General features: G+C 35.7%; 2 protein-coding genes across 3 annotated transcripts; both read right to left on the reverse strand.

Annotated features, from left to right (window-relative positions):
* Nucleotides 1–4212: 4212 nt before the first annotated feature.
* LOC123832463 (olfactory receptor 4A15-like) lies at nt 4213–6081 on the reverse strand. 2 transcript variants are annotated; one of them, XM_045860108.1, is made up of 2 exons: nt 6070–6081; nt 4213–5154 (listed from the first exon to the last, which is right to left on the reverse strand). In XM_045860108.1, exons 1-2 carry the CDS (start codon nt 6079–6081, stop codon nt 4213–4215), a joined length of 954 nt encoding a protein of 317 aa, XP_045716064.1. The 2 variants fall into 2 exon arrangements, with proteins under 2 accessions (XP_045716064.1, XP_045716065.1); XM_045860109.1 differs by lacking the exon at nt 6070–6081 and having other exon boundaries at nt 4213–5169.
* A 9945-nt stretch (nt 6082–16026) lies between these two features.
* LOC123832461 (olfactory receptor 4A5-like) lies at nt 16027–16977 on the reverse strand. The gene has a single exon (XM_045860106.1). It carries the CDS (start codon nt 16972–16974, stop codon nt 16027–16029), a length of 948 nt encoding a protein of 315 aa, XP_045716062.1. The 5' UTR covers nt 16975–16977.
* Nucleotides 16978–22033: the final 5056 nt, after the last annotated feature.

Below are 22033 nucleotides of genomic sequence, written 5' to 3' on the forward strand. Positions count from 1 at the left end.
TAATGAACAATAAAATCTTAAGCATTGAGAATTGAATGGGTTAAAGGGGGGAGGCAGGTAGAGTAGGGTATGGAGGGATAAATAGTGATGGAAAGAGACTTGGGGTGGTGAACACACAGCACAGTGTACAGATGATGAGTTGTAGAATTGTGCACCTGAAACCTACATAATTTTGTTAACCAGTGTCATCCTGAGAAATTCAACAAAAAGAAAAAATAATTGAATGGGTTATTAGAGATTATCTAATTCATTCTTTGTATTTTGCATGTAAAGAAACTGAGACCCAGGGAAAGGAAGGAACATTTCCAAAATTGCACATTCAAATGGTTACAGATTTAGGAATGACATAGTGGAATACTATAAAGCAGAAAGGAAGGAGGAGCCCCCACCCTTCACAACACCATGGGTGGAACTGGAGAGTGTTATGCTAAGTAAAATAAGCCAGGCAGTGAAAGATAAATATCATTTGATCTCACCTAAAAGGGGAACCTAATAAGCACAACAAACAAGTGAGCAAAATAGAACCAGACATGGAAATGAAGAACAAACCAACAGTGACCAGAAGTGGGGAGAGGGGAATGATGGGGGACAGGAGGGGAAGGGTCAAGTCAAGGAATATGTATAAAGGACCTATGGACAAAGTCAATGAGAGGGGGGAGGATTGAATGCGGGAGGTGGGGAGTGGGTAGGGCCGGGAAAATTAATGGGGGAAAATGAGAACAACTGTAATTGAACAATATAAAAATAAAATAAATAAAAACACAATCATCAGCAAAAAATTTAAAAAAGAACAAGAAATTACATGTCCTAAACCCTGACCTGTTTATCTTTTCCTACATGGAATAGCTGATATTCTCACTTACTACAGAGCAATTGAAATAAAAGATATTTTTTTGTTTGCCTAATTCATTGATGTAATTACTTCAATGAGCCTCTTTATTTTCCAAGTGAGACCTGCCTTAGGAAATACAGATGCTGAGAGATCATAACCAAATCTATTCTTCTATTTTGTCCATTAGGATTTTCTCATATGAAGAAAAATTGCAAATGTAAAGTTTAATGATACAAAATTTCTTTATGCTCTCCTTTTTCAAACAGATGTAGCCTGTTTCTCCATTTTATTCCCAAACCAAGCCTGTAAATTAAATGGGAATACAATGAGATTCACACCTTCCATTTGTCCAATCTCTTTGGTAGACCAAGGATGTGGTGCAGCTTTTCACTTACTGTCTTGGAATGAAAGATTAGTACCAAATATTTCCATCAGTCCTTTGCACCATGATAACTTTACTCCAGTGATCAGAGACCCACTATGGAAACATATGCTCCTGTAGAGTACATTTCATCTAACTACATATGCAGAAGTGACACACTGTAACAGCTCAGCCCCATACTGTTTCACCTTCAATCTGCTTTCTGATCAGTGGACCACACTGGTGTCCTGCCACCCAAGAATGAGTCTTAGCTTAGAACCTATTTCCAGTAATCTCCAGAAAGATTTGAGTATTTACCTTTGCTCAGAGCACATACACTTTTCTAAAGGGTCTCAGATCACTCAGAGAAAAGGTTAGGGTGAAGATTCACAACAACTATCTTTCATGATATCACTGAGTTCTTATTTAAGGATACCTGAGGGCTCCTTCATTCAGAAAGCCCTGGATTTGGAAACTATTCCCATCTGGTGGCTGGAAGAGGAGCTGTTATTTGAATTGAATTCTGGTGATTCAATAACCAATCTAGATTAATTTTTAGCATCATCACACTCATCTGTTTAGGTTCACATCACAGAATACCATAGACTGGGTAGCTTGCTCATGAGACACCTATTTTCTCACAGTTCTGGATTTTGAAAGTTCAAGATCAAGGTACCAGCAGAGCTGATTTCTGGTGAGGCCTCTCCTCCTGGCTTGCAGATGGCCAGTTTCTCAGTCTGCCCTGACATGGCTTTTCCTCTGTGCACATGGGGAGAGAGAGCTCTGCTGTTCCTTATAAAGATACCAGCTCAATTGGATTAGGACTACACCCTTAGGATCTCGAGTAGTGCCAGCTATTCCAGTCCCCAGGATCCAAGACTTTCAAACCCCAGTATCAAATATAAGAAATAATAAACTTTTTAGATGAGTTTTGCTTCAGCCAATTTCTGACAACTTGAGAGATGCTGAGCCACACATACCCAGCTGAGCTGCTCAAGTACTTGACCCACTGAAACCATTGAAATAACAAAGAGATTGTTGGTGTTTTAAGCCAATAAATTTGGGAGTGATTTTTTATACTGAAACACCACAGTAATATATACATAGTAGTATTGGCTCATGGATAGATAGAATAATTGAACAAAACAGAAAATTAAGAAATAGAATATTAGATATATATATTTTTACATATGGAAGCAGTAGTATTATTACAGGGCAGTGGGAAACAGATGGTTCTTCAATAAATGTTCTGGGAAAATTTAGTCATCCTTGTGATAAGAAAAGGAAGTGTATTGACACCTCTTACCATACATGGAAATTCATATCCTGTGTGCATTAAAGATGTAAATGTGAAAAGAAAAACTTTAAAACTTTCAAAGAAAATTATAAACTTAAGGCAGGAAGGATTTTGAGAAATATATGCAGAGATCTTTCATCCTGAGTCCAGCTTCCTCATCTCTGCATCCTTGGTCCAACCTTGGGCATGCCAGCATCCCAGTGTCAGCTCCTCCAATTCTGATAATTTAGAAGTACTTAATCCACTGTATTAGATTCCTTTACGATTAAAAGATCTAAAATACTCTTTATTTCCTCCACTAAAGAACAAATGAAACTTTATGGCAGGCATTTCAATATTCATTAAATAAATGGAATCATTAATATTGTTAAATATACTAAGTAAATACAATTATAAATTGAGAAAAGCATGAAAGCCAAAAAATACTAGTTTTATGCCTTAGTGTCTGTGATTGGGTTGACTACTCAACTGGGAAACATGTCACCAGAGCTTTAAAAAAGCAATGATATTTGTAATATAGTATTTGACCTCCAAAACTGCAATAGAGCAAGTATAAACAGAAAAGACACCTTTAATTTGTCACTTACATAAGACAAGTCTTGACTTAAGTCAAGAACATATAATTCACAGAGAATCAGAAATGCATTCATTATGCAAAATCAAACATTCTTTTCCCAAAATTTTTAACATTTATTGCATTTTTAAGTGTACACAAAGAGTTAATTTAATGTAGGCAGACTCCATGATTCTACTGTGGTATGAGTGAATTAAATATGTATTTCAACCATTGGAGGAGGCCAATGGATCTAGATGTACAGAATGGGGTTGAACAATTCAATTTTTCAGTCCAAAATTTGATCAGAATATACAGAATCGATGATATGCTACCATCACAGTATGAAATTAACAAAGTTCATTTCTATAGATTTATCCTCAGCTATGAATACATGCTGTGAATTTCTATTTTTAATTAAATTTATTGGGATGACATCAGTTAATAAAATTACATAGGTTTCAAGTGTATGGCTCTATAATACATTGTCTTTATATTGCATTTGTGTACCCACCACCCAAGGTTAAATTTTCTCCCGTCATCATGTATTTGATCCCCCTTTACCCTTTACTCTCCCCCCCACTCCCTTTCCCCTTCCCAGTATGGTAACCACCATACTGTTGTCTATGTCTATGAGATCTTGTTTGGTTTTTCTCTTTGTTTGTTCATTTGTTGCTTTCAGTTTTATATCACACATGTGAGTTAAATCATATGGTTCTTGTCTTTTTCTGTCTGACATTTCAGTTAGCATGCTGTGAAATTTCATAGTAATTAAATTTACCAAGGCATTTATTTTTACTGTTAGATTAGCAATTTTCTAACAATCTGAATTTTTTTATTTTCAAATTTTACTCCCCTAAGGTGACCAAGTTTCAAAAGATCATATTTCTATATAGCATGGAAGTACCATACTTCACAAACAAGAATCTGAAATTAAAAAAAAAAATGTTCACTTTTTAAAGAATCTTAACACAGTGTGATTATCTACATAAGGGATTAAACCTATGCAATTCTCTTGCTCTCTAAGGGGTATAACATATTCTACTTAGATAAAGATTAATATATATGGCTGTTTCTGAATAATTAGGCTGAGTAACTCAAAGGAAGTGATTTTTTAAATGTTACCACTGATAGTCGAAGTATTCCTTGATTCTGTGAAAGAAAAATCATCATGTTCTACATGAGGGATACAGCCCCCTTCTAACTATGGCCACACAGTTACTCCACAGTTTCCTCATGGCATTTTTCATTTCTGCATTTCTCAGGGTGTAGATTAAGGGGTTCAACATAGGAGTTATGAAAGTTAAAACCACAGTCATGGATTTATCAATGGGAAAGGTGGAACTGGGCCTTGCATACAGGAAAATACAAGGGACAAAAAATAAAATGACCACAGTCATATGGGATGCACAGGTGTAGAAGGCTTTGCGTTTCCCTTCCAAACCATGTGTCTTAAGGGAGTACAGTATGACCCCATAGGAAACTAGAAGAATGAAGAAGGTGACAGTGCAGATTGCCCCGCCATTTGCTATCATAGAGAGTCCTATGAGGTAGGTATTCGTGCACGCAAGTTTCAATAAGGGATACATATCACACACAAAGTTGTCGATGACATTGGGGCCACAGAAAGGGAGCTGATAAATAATAAGAAATTGAACCAATGAGTGCAGAAAGCCTCCAGTCCAGGCCACCAGCAGCATGAGCATGCAGACCCGCCGATTCATAATGATCAGATAGTGAAGAGGTTTACATATGGCTACATATCGGTCATAGGCCATCACCACCAGAAGAATGACTTCAGCACCAGCAAAGAAGTGATCTATAAAGACTTGAGTCATACAAGCCTGGAAGGAAATAGTCTTTTTTGCATGGAGCAAGTCTACCATCATTTTGGGAGCAATGGCAGTAGAATAGACAGTATCTATAAATGATAAGTAAGCCAGAAAAAAGTACATTGGAGAACCCAGGGACTGGCTGGCCATGATGGTCACCATGATGAGCAGATTGCCCACTATCGTCACAATGTAGATGAATAAGAATGCAACAAATAGAACTTTTTGCCCCTCAGGGTTTTGGGTGAGCCCCAGGAGAATAAACTCAGTCACATTGTTCTTATGGCCCATGTGTTCTTCAGGACTTGTAGAACTCAGGTGTCAGAGGCTGCAACAAAAGAGCCAATGATGAATTTGAGAGCACCATAAGCTTTGTGTCAAAATGGAATGCCTTTGCCAATAACATTTGCCCCACACAGAGTAACTCTTTAGAAAATTAGCATTTGGAGTCTCCTCCCACAATTAATCCCTTCATTTTCACAAAATGTCTTGCCTCTGCTACAATGATGAGACTTCAGCCTTCTAACTAGCAGGCCTGTGGCGGTGGGAGGGGGTAGTGGGAGCGCAGTATATCTGTGAGATGACCCACTGAACGACAGGAAAACTCCTCCTCCAGAATAGCTCTCACCAACACTGAAGTTTTTACATCCTACATCGTGTCCTGTTTCCTTAAATGCCTTTTGACCTTCTGAGATCCACCATGAAAACAATCTCATGTCTCATAACTTTATTTATGTTTTCACATAAAGCAATGACTAATACTGGAGCATAAAATTATATGCTGACGTCTAGATAACCGTTTTTCTGAGTTACTTTGCCATGAGAGCCAAAAACCAGGAAATAAGTTGCACACAGCAGTGAAGGAATCATGCACATCAAGAGTGCCCACTAAATGCTTATTAAATTCATTTAATTAAGCTGAATTTTACAACTCATATGAGAACAACTGAGCAGGGATAAATGTATTAAATTCTTCCCAGCAAGAAAGTACAATAAAAGCAATGTTTTGTTTGAGAATATACACTCACACATGTATACACACATACACACAAACTGAATTATTATTTATTACAACCTAGGTATTGGAGGGAAAATGAATATACAAATCGAAGTATATGAGAACTATGTAGGCATTTTTCATACTTTCCAAATTTGTTTAGAATTATTATTTCTTTTCTATTGTTGTTCAAGTACAATTTTGTCCATTTTCATGCCTCCATGCTCCCCCCGCCCCATCCATCCCTGCATCCCACCCTCAAACCCACCCCCTTTGTCTTTGCCCATGTGTCCTTCATACAGAATTGTTATTTCTAACCATAGCTCAACTCAATATGCTAAAATAAAGATTTTAGACAGAATCATGGTATAGGAGAAAGAATTCCATGCTAAAAATCTGGAAATATTATTTGATTTGCTAGTCATCTTGGAAAAATCACATCCCAACTCATAGTCTTATTAGAAAGGTACTACTGTTTCCAAATGTTTGCATTTCTAAATTCTTCCCATTGAAATCTTTATCTTAATTGACTTGCTAACACTCCTGCTGGTAGACTTCATATTAATTGGATAAATTAGTATGTGTTAGAGGTTATTTGATTATTAAAGTAATTAATCAATCGAACCAGTTATTTTGTTTATGTCATTAGTTCCTGGTCACCTGAGTCTGCATGGAATGAATATAAGGCATTCACTCTCACAGAGGAAAATGAGCCACTTGTTGGGCCCTTCAGACATGATCCAGAGCCAATTTTCATGTAACCTGTGCAACTTTGTTTTGGTAGAATTATCTAAATGAGCTCCATTTCACTGCCTACATTTGTGGACCATCATTTGTAAAGAGCAGTGGATTGTTCTAGATTTGTGCTTCTGGGCATGCCAACTTTTCACTCAAACATCAGAAGGAGAATAAAAGTGTAGAAGAGAGAAAGTAAGAGATAACTGAAAAAAGGCAGACAGAAACCAACAAAGACCATATGCTGAATGAAATATGCTTTGAAATTGGTAAACAATTTGGTTTGGGCACCTAAAGGAGTTGGGAGTAGAGGATTCTCAGATTTGCTGAGCTGTCAATACAAAAGTGAACTGGAGCATGACTCAGCATCACAGAACCAGGACATGCCGCACAGAATCTTTATATTTCCAGATCCAAGAAAAATGAGAAATCAAATTCTAAACTTTAAGATATATCAGTATAAAAGACTAGCTGCCTAAAGGCATTCCATCTTCAGGGCTTCTTGAAGTTCATTGCATGTAATTAAATGTTTTCATCACAGTTATAAAGCTGTAGCCACATTTGTAATGGAAAAATAAGTACTCACAGTTCATAGGAGTTGTCTGACCATTCAAGAGAAAAACTTCCAGTTGGAGGGTCTAACACCTTCACCTGTCGAGTACTTACAACACTTACTTGTTTATAGCTGTTTCCTCTGTCATGGGTGGGGTCTGCCAAGATAGTAAATATAGTATACATATATCTTTTTAAAAGATTTTGTATATTTATTTTTAGAGAGAGGGGAAAGGAGGGAGAGAAACATTGATTGGTTGCCTCTCACAGGTTCCCAACCAGGGACCCGGCCGTCAGCCCAGGTCTGTGCCCTGACTGGGAACCGACCCAGCAACCTTTCAGTTCACAGACTGGCATTCAATCCACTGAGCCACCCAAGCCAGGACAACTTTTCTTATTAATAATTGTATCCCCAGAATCTTTGATTGTCCTTTATGCATTTTAAGTGATCAATAAATATTTGACTCTTAAAAATGTTCTGGGGAATATGGGGGGAGAGGGTGTGCAGAGTGGAGGGAAATGAATGGGGGGGAATGGGACAACTGTAATATCATAATCAATAGAATATACATTTAAAAAAATTTTTTTAATGTTCTTATGAGCCTATAGTTATTACTCTCATGTATTGAAAAATATTAATTTGATTCAGAATGATATAAAATTCTATAAATTAACAATATTGTATTTGATTTTAAAATACATATGCTTCCAACATTTGTAAACTTCTTCAATTTTTTAACATATTCATAAGAACAAATTATTAAGGGATGTTCGACAATGTAAACCCATGGTTACTATCTCACAATGACAATTAAAACAAAGTTAAGTAGATCTACTCTATCCCAAATTCAACAACATCAGGCAGAAAAACCACTTGCATAGTTGACAAGGGATGAAATATTGGGAAACACTTTCAATCAGCAAAATACTAAAAAATACAGGCTCTGAAATTGTGATTTTTAGTCCAGATCCTTTTAAAACATAGGATCACCACCCAAGCCTACCTAAATGTTTCTGATTACCTGTCTGTATAGTTAGACCTGTTTCCCATGTAAGCAATAGCTTAGTTAAGTGATTGAGCAGTGACCATAAAAATGATGCAGCAGAAATTTTCAGGTCCTATATTAAAACACATAATCAGCTCATCAGACCTTTTTAAAAGATACACTTTAAAGAAATATCACATTTTCCAAGTTGACTTCTTTATAGTACAGGGAAAACACTGCCTCTAAAACCTGAATGTGGTCAGACGGACTTTAGGGATAAGCAGAAAAGAACAACAATCAGAGAGGGTGGATTGCCTATCTCATATATAGTTTTTGTCAGTTTTGTTTTGTTTTGTTTTGTTTTGTTTTGTTTTAGAACTTGGCAGAGATGGCCCTGGAGGCCTACAGTGGTTTATGAGAGACTGAGTTCTAATTTCTGGTTTGGAATTTGAGCCTCAGAATCTATACTTATCAACTCTGTGATCTTGGGTAAATTATTCAGCATCATCTGTATAGTAAGACTTATGACAGCATTTAATATGTAGGATGGTTTGAAGGATTAAATAGAATAATGCCAAAAAAGCTCTTTGAAAATTGTATGACAAATTAAAAAAACTCAATATATTATTTACAGTTATTTGTTTTCCTGTGTAAGTTTGGTGCCACATCTCTGTAGTTAGTTTCACATGAATTTCTGCCAAAGTTCACTCTCTTCTCTAATTATCTAAAGGAGAGCTCCCTGAGAGATGGGCAGATTGACTGGGTATTGTAGACAATTATGGAAGCCATACTTTCTTTACCATTTCCATTATTGCATGGAAATCCCCTTGGCTATCTTTCTCTGTATTTCATTATCCTCTTTGAAATTTATTGTTAAAAATAACATGAGGGATCTTCTTTTATAAATTAAGAGGTCAATTAGATAAATAATGCAATGTGTCCAGTTTCATTCACAATCTAATTAAGACCCTAAAGATAAAAATATATCCAAGCAAAGTAACCCACAGACAGAAATGGAATTTGTATTTTCTTTAAGATTCTGTGGATCTTGTATCTAACATAACTCATAAACTCTATTTCCACAAGCACTAAAATTCACTTTCAAATAAGGACAATAAATCAAAAGAGTAACTAAATTTTTCTGAACTCATGTTTGCCTCTAACTCATGTTTAGAGGCAAACCCACATTGTAAGTTTGGAATTTCCCTTTGTAATAAGTGGCTATTAATTTACATATTAAAATATTATTTGGGATATATACACAAAAAATAGGAACCAGAGACTCAAACAGATATTTATACACAAATGTTCATTGCAACATAATTCACAATAGCCAAAAGGTGTAAACAACCCAAATGTCTATCAAATACTAAGCATATAAACACACTGTGGTATATACAAACAGTGGACTATTATTCAGCTTTAAAAATGAAATTTGATACATGCTACAACATGGAGGAACCTTGAAAATATTATGCTAAGTGAAATGAACCAGCCACAAAAGGACACATATTTTATGACCCCCTTTTTGTGAGGTGCACAGATTAATCATATACACAGAGAAAGAAAGTACAACCATGGTTCTCCAGGGCTGGGGGAAGTGGAACAGGGGAGTTACTGTTTAATGAGTGCAGAGTTTCAGTTTGGGAAGTTTTCAGTTTGGAAATGGTTAGCATGGGTAAATGCATAGTAATGTCTTGTGTATATTTTACTACAATAAAAAAATACCCACAGGAAAAAAAAATAGCTGCACAGAACTGGAACATTTAAAGGTATTAGACACAAAATAACAAGTTATAAACAACTGTCATAATTCTTAGTATTATCTTCAATACACTGAAATACAAAATATGTAGTGATTAGAGTCTTCATATAAAGCAATCTACAAAAGGTATTGTGAAGACCATATATATGTCTTGTCACATTGTTGTTATGTTATGCTATGTGCTTTTCTATCTCAGTATGTATTTAAACAACTCCAGTATAAAACATTGGAGAAAATTATTGTCATTGTATTTGTTCAATAGTATTTTATAAAATGAACAAAATGCATGCACTTTCTTATATCTGAAGCTTCTGCCATAAAACATTTAAGATCAAATTATAAAAATAGTTTCTTTAAAATATACCTAATTCATTCAGAGTAAGTCTATTTATCCTTATTCCCATAGCATTGAAGAGTTTTTGTGAATATGTTACCTGGATTGTCTATTTCCTCTTCTGTTCTTTGTCCCAAATCCAGACTTCTGCAACTCCGTCTTTGGTTCTGGAAGATGAAGTTTAGTTTGATGCAGATAAATCAGGGTTACCACCACATCAACCCAAGTGTGACTGCAGAGAACAGAGCAGGTTCACCTGGTCATTGCAGTTGGAAATGCAGCTCACATCCAGATATATCTCCCTTTGCTCACACAAAGTAGGACTGTCATCTTCAACTTTCACAAAGATTTTACAGTTTGGATTATGGAATTAACCAAAATTAGTTTTAAGAAGATGGAGTTAATATGATAGATTGATGACCAAATTTGAAAACTGTCATTGAGAATATGTATCAAGAATTGAATTTTGACCTAATTATTATGTTTAACTGACCAAATTAATTGACTTCTAAAGCATATCTAATCAATAATGCAGAGAGCTAGGTAATCAAAGAAATGAGTTTACTTTAAATACTACTGAAGTATTCATATGACTATTTTAATATGGTTCATGTTTAGCAAAATAATAGCCTTCATTTTACATCTTGACTATAGCATTAATACTTAAGGAGAAATTTCTCCCAGGTAAAGAAAGATAAGATTGGGCATTTAATCAACAATGAATAACAAATCACTTCACCAAGCTGTTAAAACAGTTTGTCCCCAAGGCTGCTTGTTCAAAAATAAATTCACTGAGGAATCGTGCTCTAGAGAACAGAGAACTTGTCTGAAAATCTACATGATTTATTCTAGTGCATTCTACATTTTCGAGGTCACTGCTGGTCAATCACTTTAGGGAAACGAAGTTAAAAAATAGCAGTCTAACAGCAAAGAGCAAGTCACTTATTAATGTGAAATCATAAAATTTGATGAACACTCCTTCAACATGCTGGAACTTGAAACAGAGACTGGGGAGCTCTGAACCAGTTCCTCTAATAGGATCATCTCAGTTACCTGTCTTCAACTTCACTGAAGCTTTCTTCTACTTGCTCAGATCTACTGTTGAGCCACTTTAGTGGATTTCTTATTTCAAATATTGCCTACAATTTATTTGTGTTCTTTTTTCATAATTTTCATCTATTTATTGATACGAGTCACTTACTTTTGAGACACTGTTTTATAGTTTTTTCCTTCAGCTTTTTAGACATGCTTTTCTTTAGTTCTTTCAATATTTTAAAATAACAAGTCTATGCTGCTGATCTTACAAGTATCCTCATTACTCAGAGGCATCCAACATGATAAAATGATGAAATGGGAGGGTGAAGTTTCTATTACAGTGCCACCTGACACAAAACAATGTTGGTTTCTTATTCTAAATGATACAGTATATACTTCAGCCATGGCTATACTTATATCAGGCCATCTCTCCTGCAGTCAGAACACACAAAAGTTAGTGAATCAACTGTAGAGCTCACAATGACCATCATTCTTACACCTATTACACATAATCACTCACCTATTTTTTATTCAGTTACTTGTAAGTGTGAACTTGGTATGTTTGAAAGCCCTAGTGCCCACAGAGGAATACTTCTACCAATGAACACAGTCATTGTTCCATTAGGTTTTCAATAGAAAATGTCCATGGTTATGTTGGGCTCCCCAGGCTCATGAAACAGGAAGATCTCTGTACTGAGCTGAGTGCTTGGTCCTAATTAATAACAGAACATTGGGTTGCCACACACAAATGAAGGCATGCAATACAATGTCTCCTTCTACTGCCATGCCCAATAGAGAACAATGAGACACAGAGGGAAGACAACAAAACAGAACCATTATAGATTTGATTCCAATGATAATTAAGGTTTGAATTATCCAACTGGATAATATTCTCTGACTAGCCAAGAAATTGGCAGAGGGTGAAAGGAATACAAAATTGGTGGTTGAGAAGTTATGATTGTTCACTTTGATCACATGACAGTCTGTGGAAGCTTAGACTGAAGTGGATGTTTTATTTCATGTACCAATTCTTTATCTCTTTATCTTTCCCCCCTCTGCTACTTCATATGAAGAGCATTGGTGGTTCATAATTCAATTCAGCTTGAAGGGGGAGTATGTCTGAGCTGAAATCAATTGATGATATGGACGTTAAAGGGACTTTTTATGTTTCCTGTGCTAGGGACAGAGTTTTACTTTCCATCCAAAGTTGCAAGTGAATAATAGAAGCAAAAAGGATTGGGTGTCATGGATGTGCTACATTTGCTCCTCTAGATCCAACTCTAATATTTTCCACCTTATTCTGGGCCCTAAGAAGCTGACCACTAAAATGGTCATCAACTTAGCTGTTGGTTCAGTTCAGCCAGTGGAAGGAAGTAACAGGAGATCAGAGAATGAAGAGACATCATTGTGTTAATTCCTCTGCCACTCTACCTCATGAGCCACTTTGGAAATGGCTGTCTCTCTACTCAAGGCAAAGCTCCTGTCAAATGACCCTCTTTTTCTGTTAGAGTTATGGCCATGTTCTCAAAAAAACTCTATTCTTTTTTTCTCCTTCATAACTGGGGTAGTAATGACGTCCCACTGTTGCCAGTGCTAGGTACTTCACTATTTTTTAAAGTTCTTTAATCTGGTAAACTCTTTGTGAATAGTTTCCAGTTGTTCCTTTGAGGAGTGATATCTGTTTCTTGGAGGACACTTGAGATGACAGTTTTTAATGAACACATTTTTATAGAGAAATAACCACAGGCATCCCTATTAAAGCTAAGAATAAGTCCAGGTTTCCTCTAATCACAGTTATTATATCACTTTTCCTCTGTTAAGTAATATAAAATGAGAAATATGATATAAAATACTACAAAGATATTGGAAAGAAAATTCACTGATATCATTACTACTCAGCAATATTCCAAAAGTTAACTCAATCTTAAAAACCTAAATAACAACTGAGATTTTTCATGTTTCTACAAAGAATGTTTCAATGAAATCGACATCAATTCTTTTGTAAATTAATTAGACATTTAATATACTGTCTTCAAAATCTTGTAAGTTTCTAAGACCTCTGAAATTATTTTTAATTAATTTATTGTTGTTCAATTACAGTTGTCTGCATTTTCCCCTCACCGATACCCTCACCCCAGCCAAACCCATCCTGCTTGCTTGTTTCCACCCTCAGCCTTGGTTTTGTCCATGTTCTGAAATTATTTTAGTAATTATCTGGAAAATAGTTGTTGGAAAGAGAAAGCATTGTTTATAATCAGAATATTGTATAGCAGGCCTCTTAACAGATATCAAAAGCTACTTCCATGGCCTAAAATAATGTAGTAATGTCTTCGGCATTATAAACCAATCAAAAGAAAAGAGTCTAGCAATAGGTGCACTGCCCTGGCTGGCATAGCTCAGTGGATTGAGCACAGGCTGCGAACCAAAATGTCACAGGTTCAATTCCCAGTAAGGGCATATGCCTGGGTTGCAGGCCATAACCCCCAGCAACCACACATTGATGTTTCTCTCTCTCTCTATCTCCCTCCCTTCCCTCTCTAAAAATAAAATAAATAAAATCTTTAAAAAAAAAGAAATAGGTACACAAGTATTTGGAATTTATCATAAATATATCAGATTAGGAAAGTAGGTTGCATTTTTTGAAAAATGTGTTGAAAAACTTGGTTTTCTCAAAACAGAAAACCCATTGTAAAGTAGATTTAAATTCTTCACACACATGCACACAAAAATGCACACATATAAAAACAAGCAGGAGTGTAACTGATAGTACATTTTTACAAGAAAACTGTAACCATCCATAAAAGTGAGCATTCAAACAGCCTACTTAACACAAAGTAGTTTCTTTCAGGATGTCCACAGCAGCACAGAGTAGCACGCTGGCCAAATGGGTTCATAATATGTGGTATATTTAGACGTGGAATAATACACAGCAGGGAACTGGTGGGACTACAGAGACATGTGGCAACATGATTGAATCTTTGGAAGTCAACTTTGTGGATAAAAGACTCAGAAAACTTTGTACTATGTACCATAATTTTAATAAATGTAAGAAATATGAAATTGTACACTCTATAACTTAAGGATACATACATATGCAGTTAAACGTATTTAACTAGGATTAATAAAAAATTCAACATTGGGATTACCTCCAGAAAGAGGGAGAGGAATGATATACACAGGTAATTTCAATATTGATCATATTCTGGGTATAAAATGCCTTTAGTATTGGCACGTATGAAAAAATACATAATAAAAATTTTAAGTAAGAAAAGTTCTAATTTTTTTTAGTTAGGAAAACAACTTTTACAAAACATAGATGATGTTCCTACAATACAGTGAAAGCAATCCCATCTTCTTCCTATTTATGATGTTCTGGAGGGGTTTCACACTGATGAAAAAAAAATTAAGATAAGGTTGAAAACCAAAATTTTGTTTATATAAAAACAAACCATTATAAACTCTATAATTTTAAGTATTGAACTTGAATGCAACTTTTAGGAAATACAATGCTGTGCAAAATAATATATTTCTTTACCCAATCTTCAGTGTCATGAAGACAAAATAAGATTCATCTACTCTTTGAAGAATGACAAAAAGGCACATAATTACTAGTAAGGAAAAGCATAAAAATATGTTTACAGTTTGGATTAATATGGTATTCCATACTCTAATCAAGAACTAGAATCTGTTTTCATTGTCAACCATCCCATTCAGGTTTATACCAAACTCTGAATATATCCAATATCCCATCTAACAGAAATGTTCCATGATTGTGTATTTAACCAGATGTGGAATCATCTCCCATCCAAACATGCTGAACTTCAAATGCACAGGCATAAAAATGAGAAACAGAAGTGATCCTGGAGACAAAAGGCTAAAGGCAGCTGCAAAATCCTGTTGTATGCATACAACAACGAACATTAAAATTTTGAAGTAAAGTACAAACTGACAGTAACCAGAGGGGATGTGGGAGAAGGATTCTGAGGGAAAATAGGGGAAGGGCCATCAAGGAACACATATGAAGAAAAAGGGACAGAGCCAAAGGGGGTAAGTACAAGGGTGGGAGATGGAGATGGGTGGGGAAGGGAAGCACAGTGGGGTGAAAAAGGAGACAACTATACTTGAAAAACTATAAATACATACATACATACATACCACTATTTTAATTTTAGAAATTACGTTTAAACATTAGCCATATTCTTTTCTCCTTATTTGGGTAAAAGCAAATTTTCACAGACAGCTTGCTTTTCACTTTTCAAAGGAAAAAAACCTTCTAAATTCCCATTTTAATATAAACAATAGAAAACAACTAGACAATGACTTGACAAGAGGAGGTAGGGGGATACTATGGAAAAGGGGAAGGGGCAAGCCAAGAAACAAAAATAACTGACTCATGGGTATACACAATAGGGGGGGCATTGACTGTGGGAGGTGTCGGTTGGTGGTACAGGGCAGGGGAGAGCAATGAGGAAAAAATCAGGGCAACTGTAACTGAACAACAAAAACAGTTACAACATGAATTTAGAAAAGTTTTCCTAATAATAAGGAAAATACCTGTGCCTTTTTAGTCATCCTTCAGAATTTCTGTATTAGATTGATTCTAACCTCAAAGGATAATTTCTTCTACTGTTTGATACCTTTGTATGAATAAAGAAAAGCATCCCAACAGAACTCATTTAGTTAACTAAGTCATCCATTGTTAGAATGCACTGCCTGTTTGTTGCTTCAGAATTAGTACCCAGTGCATTCAATATGAGTGATGCATTCTCATTCTGTCCATAGCTAACTTCTTACACCAGAGTTTTTTCATAGCATTTGTCATTTCTGAATTTCTCAAAGTGTATATTAGAGGATTCAACATGGGTGTGACAACAGTATAAGCCACACTTATGAATTTATCAACAGGGAAGTTAGAAACAGGTCTCACATACATAAAAATGCAGGGAACAAAAAAGAGAACAACCACTGTGATGTGGGAACCACAGGTAGACAGGGCTTTGCGCCTCCCTTCCCAACTGTGAGTTCTGAGGGAACTTAGGATGACTCCATAGGATGTAAGTAAACAAATAAAGATAACCGTACAGATTACTCCACTATTGGCAATCACAGTGAGGCCTAAGAAGTAGGTGTCAGTGCAGGCAAGTTCTATTAGTGGGTACATGTCACAGCCAAAGTGGTCAATCACATTGGGGCCACAAAAGGGGAGGTTGTACACAAAGAGAAGTTGGACCACAGAATGCACAAAACCTCCAGCCCAGGACACCACCAACAGCAGGATGCAAACCTGTCTATTCATGATGGTTATGTAGTGCAGAGGCTTACAGATGGCCACATAACGATCATAGGCCATGGCCACCAGAAGAAACACCTCAGCACCTCCAAAAAGGTGTTCTAGAAACAGTTGTCCCATGCAAGCTGAGAAGGAAATTGTCTTCTGACCACAGAGTAAATCTATGACCAATTTGGGCGAAATGACAGTGGAATACACTGCATCCATGAGTGACAGATAGACAAGGAAGAAGTACATGGGCGAGCCCAGGGAGGGGCTGGCAAGAATAGTCACCACAATGAGCAGGTTGCCCCCCATTGTCACAATGTAAGTGAGCAAAAATATCACAAATAATGCTTTTTGGCCCCCAGGATCCTGAGTGAGACCCAGGAGGACAAATTCTGTCACATTGTTACTATGTCCCATTTAGTCTTCTCTAGAGCCTGTTTCTGGAATGAGAGGTCAGGAGAAGGGACCTGTAATGACATTGTGAACACACTATCAATACGTCCATTATGTTCTGGAGTTCATCTTCATTATTTTATTTTCTACAGGGTTTACACAATAAGCATTTGGTGAATGTCTATGATTTCTTCTTCCTAATAGCCTATTGTACCTTCCCATGACAATTCTGTTTCTCCTCAGATGATTTTGCTTAGGCTACAAATCAGAGGTTCTCCCTCTAAATTTTAGTGGATCATCGACAGAGAAAAAGTATCAAAGACACCACAGCCAGCTGTGTCTATAATAGAGCCTTATTTAAACTGTCAGTCCTGGGCACACAAGTCAACAATTACTTACTTTCTGGTGGTAGAAAAAAAAAGAACTCTAAATAAACTGGAAAGAAGTCAGTCCTCTGAGTTGGTAGTATTTGTGGTGAAGACTTTCATGATGTAATTAATGTAACACCAAAAATAATGTCTCTTTTGGAATAACTCACTTAATACTATGATAAGTTGCTATAGGTATTCAGTCTTTTATTTCTCAAGGATGCTGAGTCTTCATGGATCTCTCATTAAATTTCCACAAACAGGAATGTATCCAATCTTGACATTATTACCACACAGTCCCCTAAAGCATTTACTCAATTGAACTCTGTGACTGTCAGTAATTTTTCTGTTTCTGTCTTTTACTATCATCTTTTTTGGAAGTTGTGATGCTCTCCATGTAATCTTTGTCTATCCTCCAACCTTTAACACAGAGATGCTATTTAGATTTTCAACAAACATTTTTGAACTTCACTAACTCGTGACTATGATGAACCCTTATGTTACCAGCAGGTACTATTTTTTTATCTCAAAACCCTTAGGGTGACCTAGATATTGAGGAAGGAGAACACAGATACTGAAAAGAGAGGTACAAGACAATGAGACATGGTTATATTTATAATTCTTCCAAGATACTGAGAGTACTCAGAATGGAGCTTTGGTGCCCAGGTTCCGAAAATCAGCATACTCAAAGGAAGAGCCCAAGGTCAGTGTAAGAAGGCATGGGCGGTTGAATCATTTATAAATGTAATTGCATGGCTGTCTCAGTTTGCTCTTTGGATGATAAAGGCTTGGAACTAGACAATCTCAGAAACCTTACCCAGTCTTACCTTCCATAGTACTCTTTGTGCAACCCTATCTTACAGTCTATTCTACTGACATTTTCATATTTTTCATAATAAAGTAGAAATGTCCAAGCCTATAACTGTTCCTCAAAAAAGGCTACCCAGTGGTAAGTGGGATTTTATCATTACAGAGACCAAATACTGATTACAAGTTATTCTATTCACTGTATACTTATTTAATACCCAAAATACCCTCTCATGGGTGAGTGTAACACAGTTATGAATCACATGGACTCTGGATATGCATTGCCTGTGTTGAAATCCCAGCTTCACCACTTACTACTATGTGACCCTAGGCAAACTAATAAACCTCCCTGTACCTCAGTTTCATTGTTTTTGGAATGGGGATATCAATAGAGCCTGCCTCTTGGGTTTTTGTTTTATTACAAGTAAATACCTAGAATACTGACTGGCACCCAGTATAGGTTCAATAAATCATAGTTATCATTAATGTTTTGAATGCTTCACTATCAATGTTGTATCACAAGTTATCATCTGGATTTTTTTCAATGTGGTAAGAATTATAGACATAGGCTAAGTATAAGAAAATACTATAATTTATGAACCCTTATTCTGGCATAGGATAAGACTGTATGTCCCAGGAATTATCTAATTATACATGAGTAATAGTATTCACCTGTGATGGAATGTATTTTGACTAGAAGCAAGCAAAATAACAGGGAAAAAGTGGGATACATACATCATAAGAAGAATTAAAATAGCATAAATTAAAGAAAAATAGATTGAATGAGGAAGGAGAAATTATATTTAAGAAATAAAAATCCACAAGTGATAAGAATATTAATGTGAGAATTAAGTGAGATCATAGTCTTTTTAAAAATCTTCTTCAGAGAAATTACCTTTCTTGAGAAAATGTTACAAGCCTGATCCCCAGGGATCTTCCAGGGTACACTCAGGAGGCATTTTAATACACCATAAGAAATAAACACACAGCACAGCTTAATAAAGGAAAACAAAGAATTTTTTTTAAAAAATTGATTACTCAAATTTCCCTACATCAATGGGGAAGGACAAAATTAAATAAGAGAGAAGAATTTTTCAACCATAGATACAAACCTAAAATTTTGTTTATTTGTTGCAGAGGAAAATTACAAAATCACTTAAGTTCAAAGGTAGACAAGCTGATTCCATTCCCATAGATTTGGCAGGGGAAGGAGAGAGGATGTGCTGAAAGTTTGAGCCTTCTTTAGAACCCAGCTGTGAGGACCATTCTACATGCCTCATTCACATTGCTGCTTCCAGTTTATTCGGAAGCTCTACCATTGTTGAAGCTGTAGGCTGATAAAGACACACCTATTGAGGAACATGAGGATATAAGATAGTCTATATCCAATTCTCTTTTTCTTACCCCATACTTTATGCAGGATTTATCTAGTGCCCTTACTCTTACTAACTATCAATGTTAGATTTCCCCAAAATAAATCTCCTACTAACCAGTTAAATTATTTACATATAAAAACTGGGTATATAATCTATTCTCTGTTGGTTAAGTCATCAAAGATCCAATACTATAAAAACTCACAGATAGTATTATTAGGCCTTCAACTTAAACCTCTCAGTTAACACTTCTCTATTTAAAAAAACATCACTTAACATAGTTTCTTCAGAGTATGGCTTTTTAAAAAGATAAATTAAAATTCCATAGCAACAAAAATACCCTCTGGAGTACTTTAAAATTACAGTTTTATGACTCTGTAAATGATAATAAACAAATTACTTCCCTGAACACAGGTTTCTTTTAAATATTTACCAATGTAAGTTGCTGTGGTAATTTTTTTTTATTTTTTTTAATCGTTTGAGTACAGTTTTCTGTCTTCTACTCCCATCCCAGCCAACTTTTTACTAAATTTATTGAGATGAAACTAATTAGCAAGCTCATATAGGTTTCAAGAGTACATGTCTATCATACATGATCTGTGTATTGCATTATGTGCCCACTACCCAAAATCAAATCATCTTCCATCACCATAGATTTAGTCCCCTCTACCCTTCATTACTAACACCTACATTCTCTCTGGTTACCAGTGTACTGTTGTCTGTGTCTATGAATTTCAGTTTTGAAAACATTCACACATACCAACCTTCCATATCAGAACCAAAATCCCACATGGGAAATGTGGTTGGTAATATTGTAGTAACTATGTATGGGGCAGCATGGGTACTTGAAGTATCCAGGAGAACACACTGTACATTGTATGATTCTGTGGCCACTATGCCATAGCCCTGAAAATAGTACAGAATAATATTGAATGTAAAGCATAATTTAAAATCTTCAAAATAAAAATCCAAAATCTCTTATCAAGCTTCCAGAATAGAATAGGAATTTATTTCTCCCTATTTTAACACATTTGCTATTTTGCAATTTTAAATTCTCTCATTAATTTTAAATTAAATTTAGGAGGTGACATAAGATATATGCACCACTATGTTCATTGCAGCCTTATTCATGGTGACCGACACATGAAATCAACCAAAGTGTCCTTCAGTAGGTGGGTGGATAAAGGAAATGTGGCACAAACACACTATATTGCTCCACCATTAGAAAAGTTGAAACCCTGCCATTGCAGCAATGTGAATGGACCTCAAAATTCTACTAGGTGAAATAAGTGAGACAGAAAAAGTCAAGGACCATATGATTTCACTCATATGTGGGAAAGAAAACTGCAATACATTAAAAAGGAAGAAAAACAAACAAAAATTCATAGGCAATGGCAACAGTATGGTGGATACCCCAGAGTGAAGAGAGTGAGTGTGGTAAATGATAAATGGGATCAAATATATGGTGAGGTAAAAAGATCTCACTTTGGCTGGTAAACACACAATGCAGTATACAGATGGTGTATCATAAATTCTCTGATTTAAAAGTCTTAGAATAATTAGAAATGTTAATTTACCATGTAAAATATAATAGCTCATGAACCAAGACTATGAAACCATTACTTTATTTGTAATGCATTCCATGTTTCTCTTAGCTATTTAACAAAACAAACAAAAACACCTGTCACACTCGAATGCTTAAAAACCAAACACATTTCGTATATTCTGGTTCATTTCCTTATTTTGCCATCTTAATTTTCTTAATTCAGGTTTCTTCCAATGAAAATGTATATATGTAAGACATTAGCAACATTTAAAGATACTGTATGAATTTCGGTTGTTTAAGAGCTCACCTCAGGTCTTACCCTTATTCTTTAAAATCAGCGCTTCTTTCATTGGCAGTGACTGTGGGTACCTCATGTATCTATGTGTGATCATGGGACACTGAGTAATGTATAGTGATCAGTAGATGTGGAAATAGCTTCATGTGGTGCACTCCCCATGTTTCCACACAGACTCCCCATCACCTCAGTCTTTCAGACAAGGGTTGCAGAATCCAACACAGATATCTAGGATATAAAGACACTTAAATAAAACATAAATGTTTACTTATAAAATACTTGAACACTCTCACTTGCTGGGAAAATTTTTTCAAAGACAAATAAAGATGCTGTGTTCTCATGGCAATGTAAAAACTGGCCAAATTTGTGGAAATTAACTTGGCCAAATTCATTCTTTGCCAAAACTAAAACCCCAGAAATTTTAAAACACTGAAAGTAGTTATTTGAATGTACTTCTCCTCAGTCGATTATGGTAAGGTAAACAAAAAGTACTTTCCTATGAGGACTTAGGATAGCACTCATGTGTCTGACCTTTATTCTCTGTAGCTAACATGACAAATGCTGGGATTTATCTTCCTCAAATAGCCAATGACTGGGCATTCTCCCAGGTAGTAGAATTCTTCAGCCTTTTAGTCATTCAAACAGCTTATCCCTAAAGACACCTTTTCTCTAATTAAAAGTATGTCTCTTCCTC

Source organism: Phyllostomus hastatus, unplaced genomic scaffold (assembly GCF_019186645.2).
Source record: "Phyllostomus hastatus isolate PE091 unplaced genomic scaffold, TTU_PhHast_1.1 phas_scaffold_190, whole genome shotgun sequence".
NCBI lineage: Eukaryota > Metazoa > Chordata > Mammalia > Chiroptera > Phyllostomidae > Phyllostomus > Phyllostomus hastatus.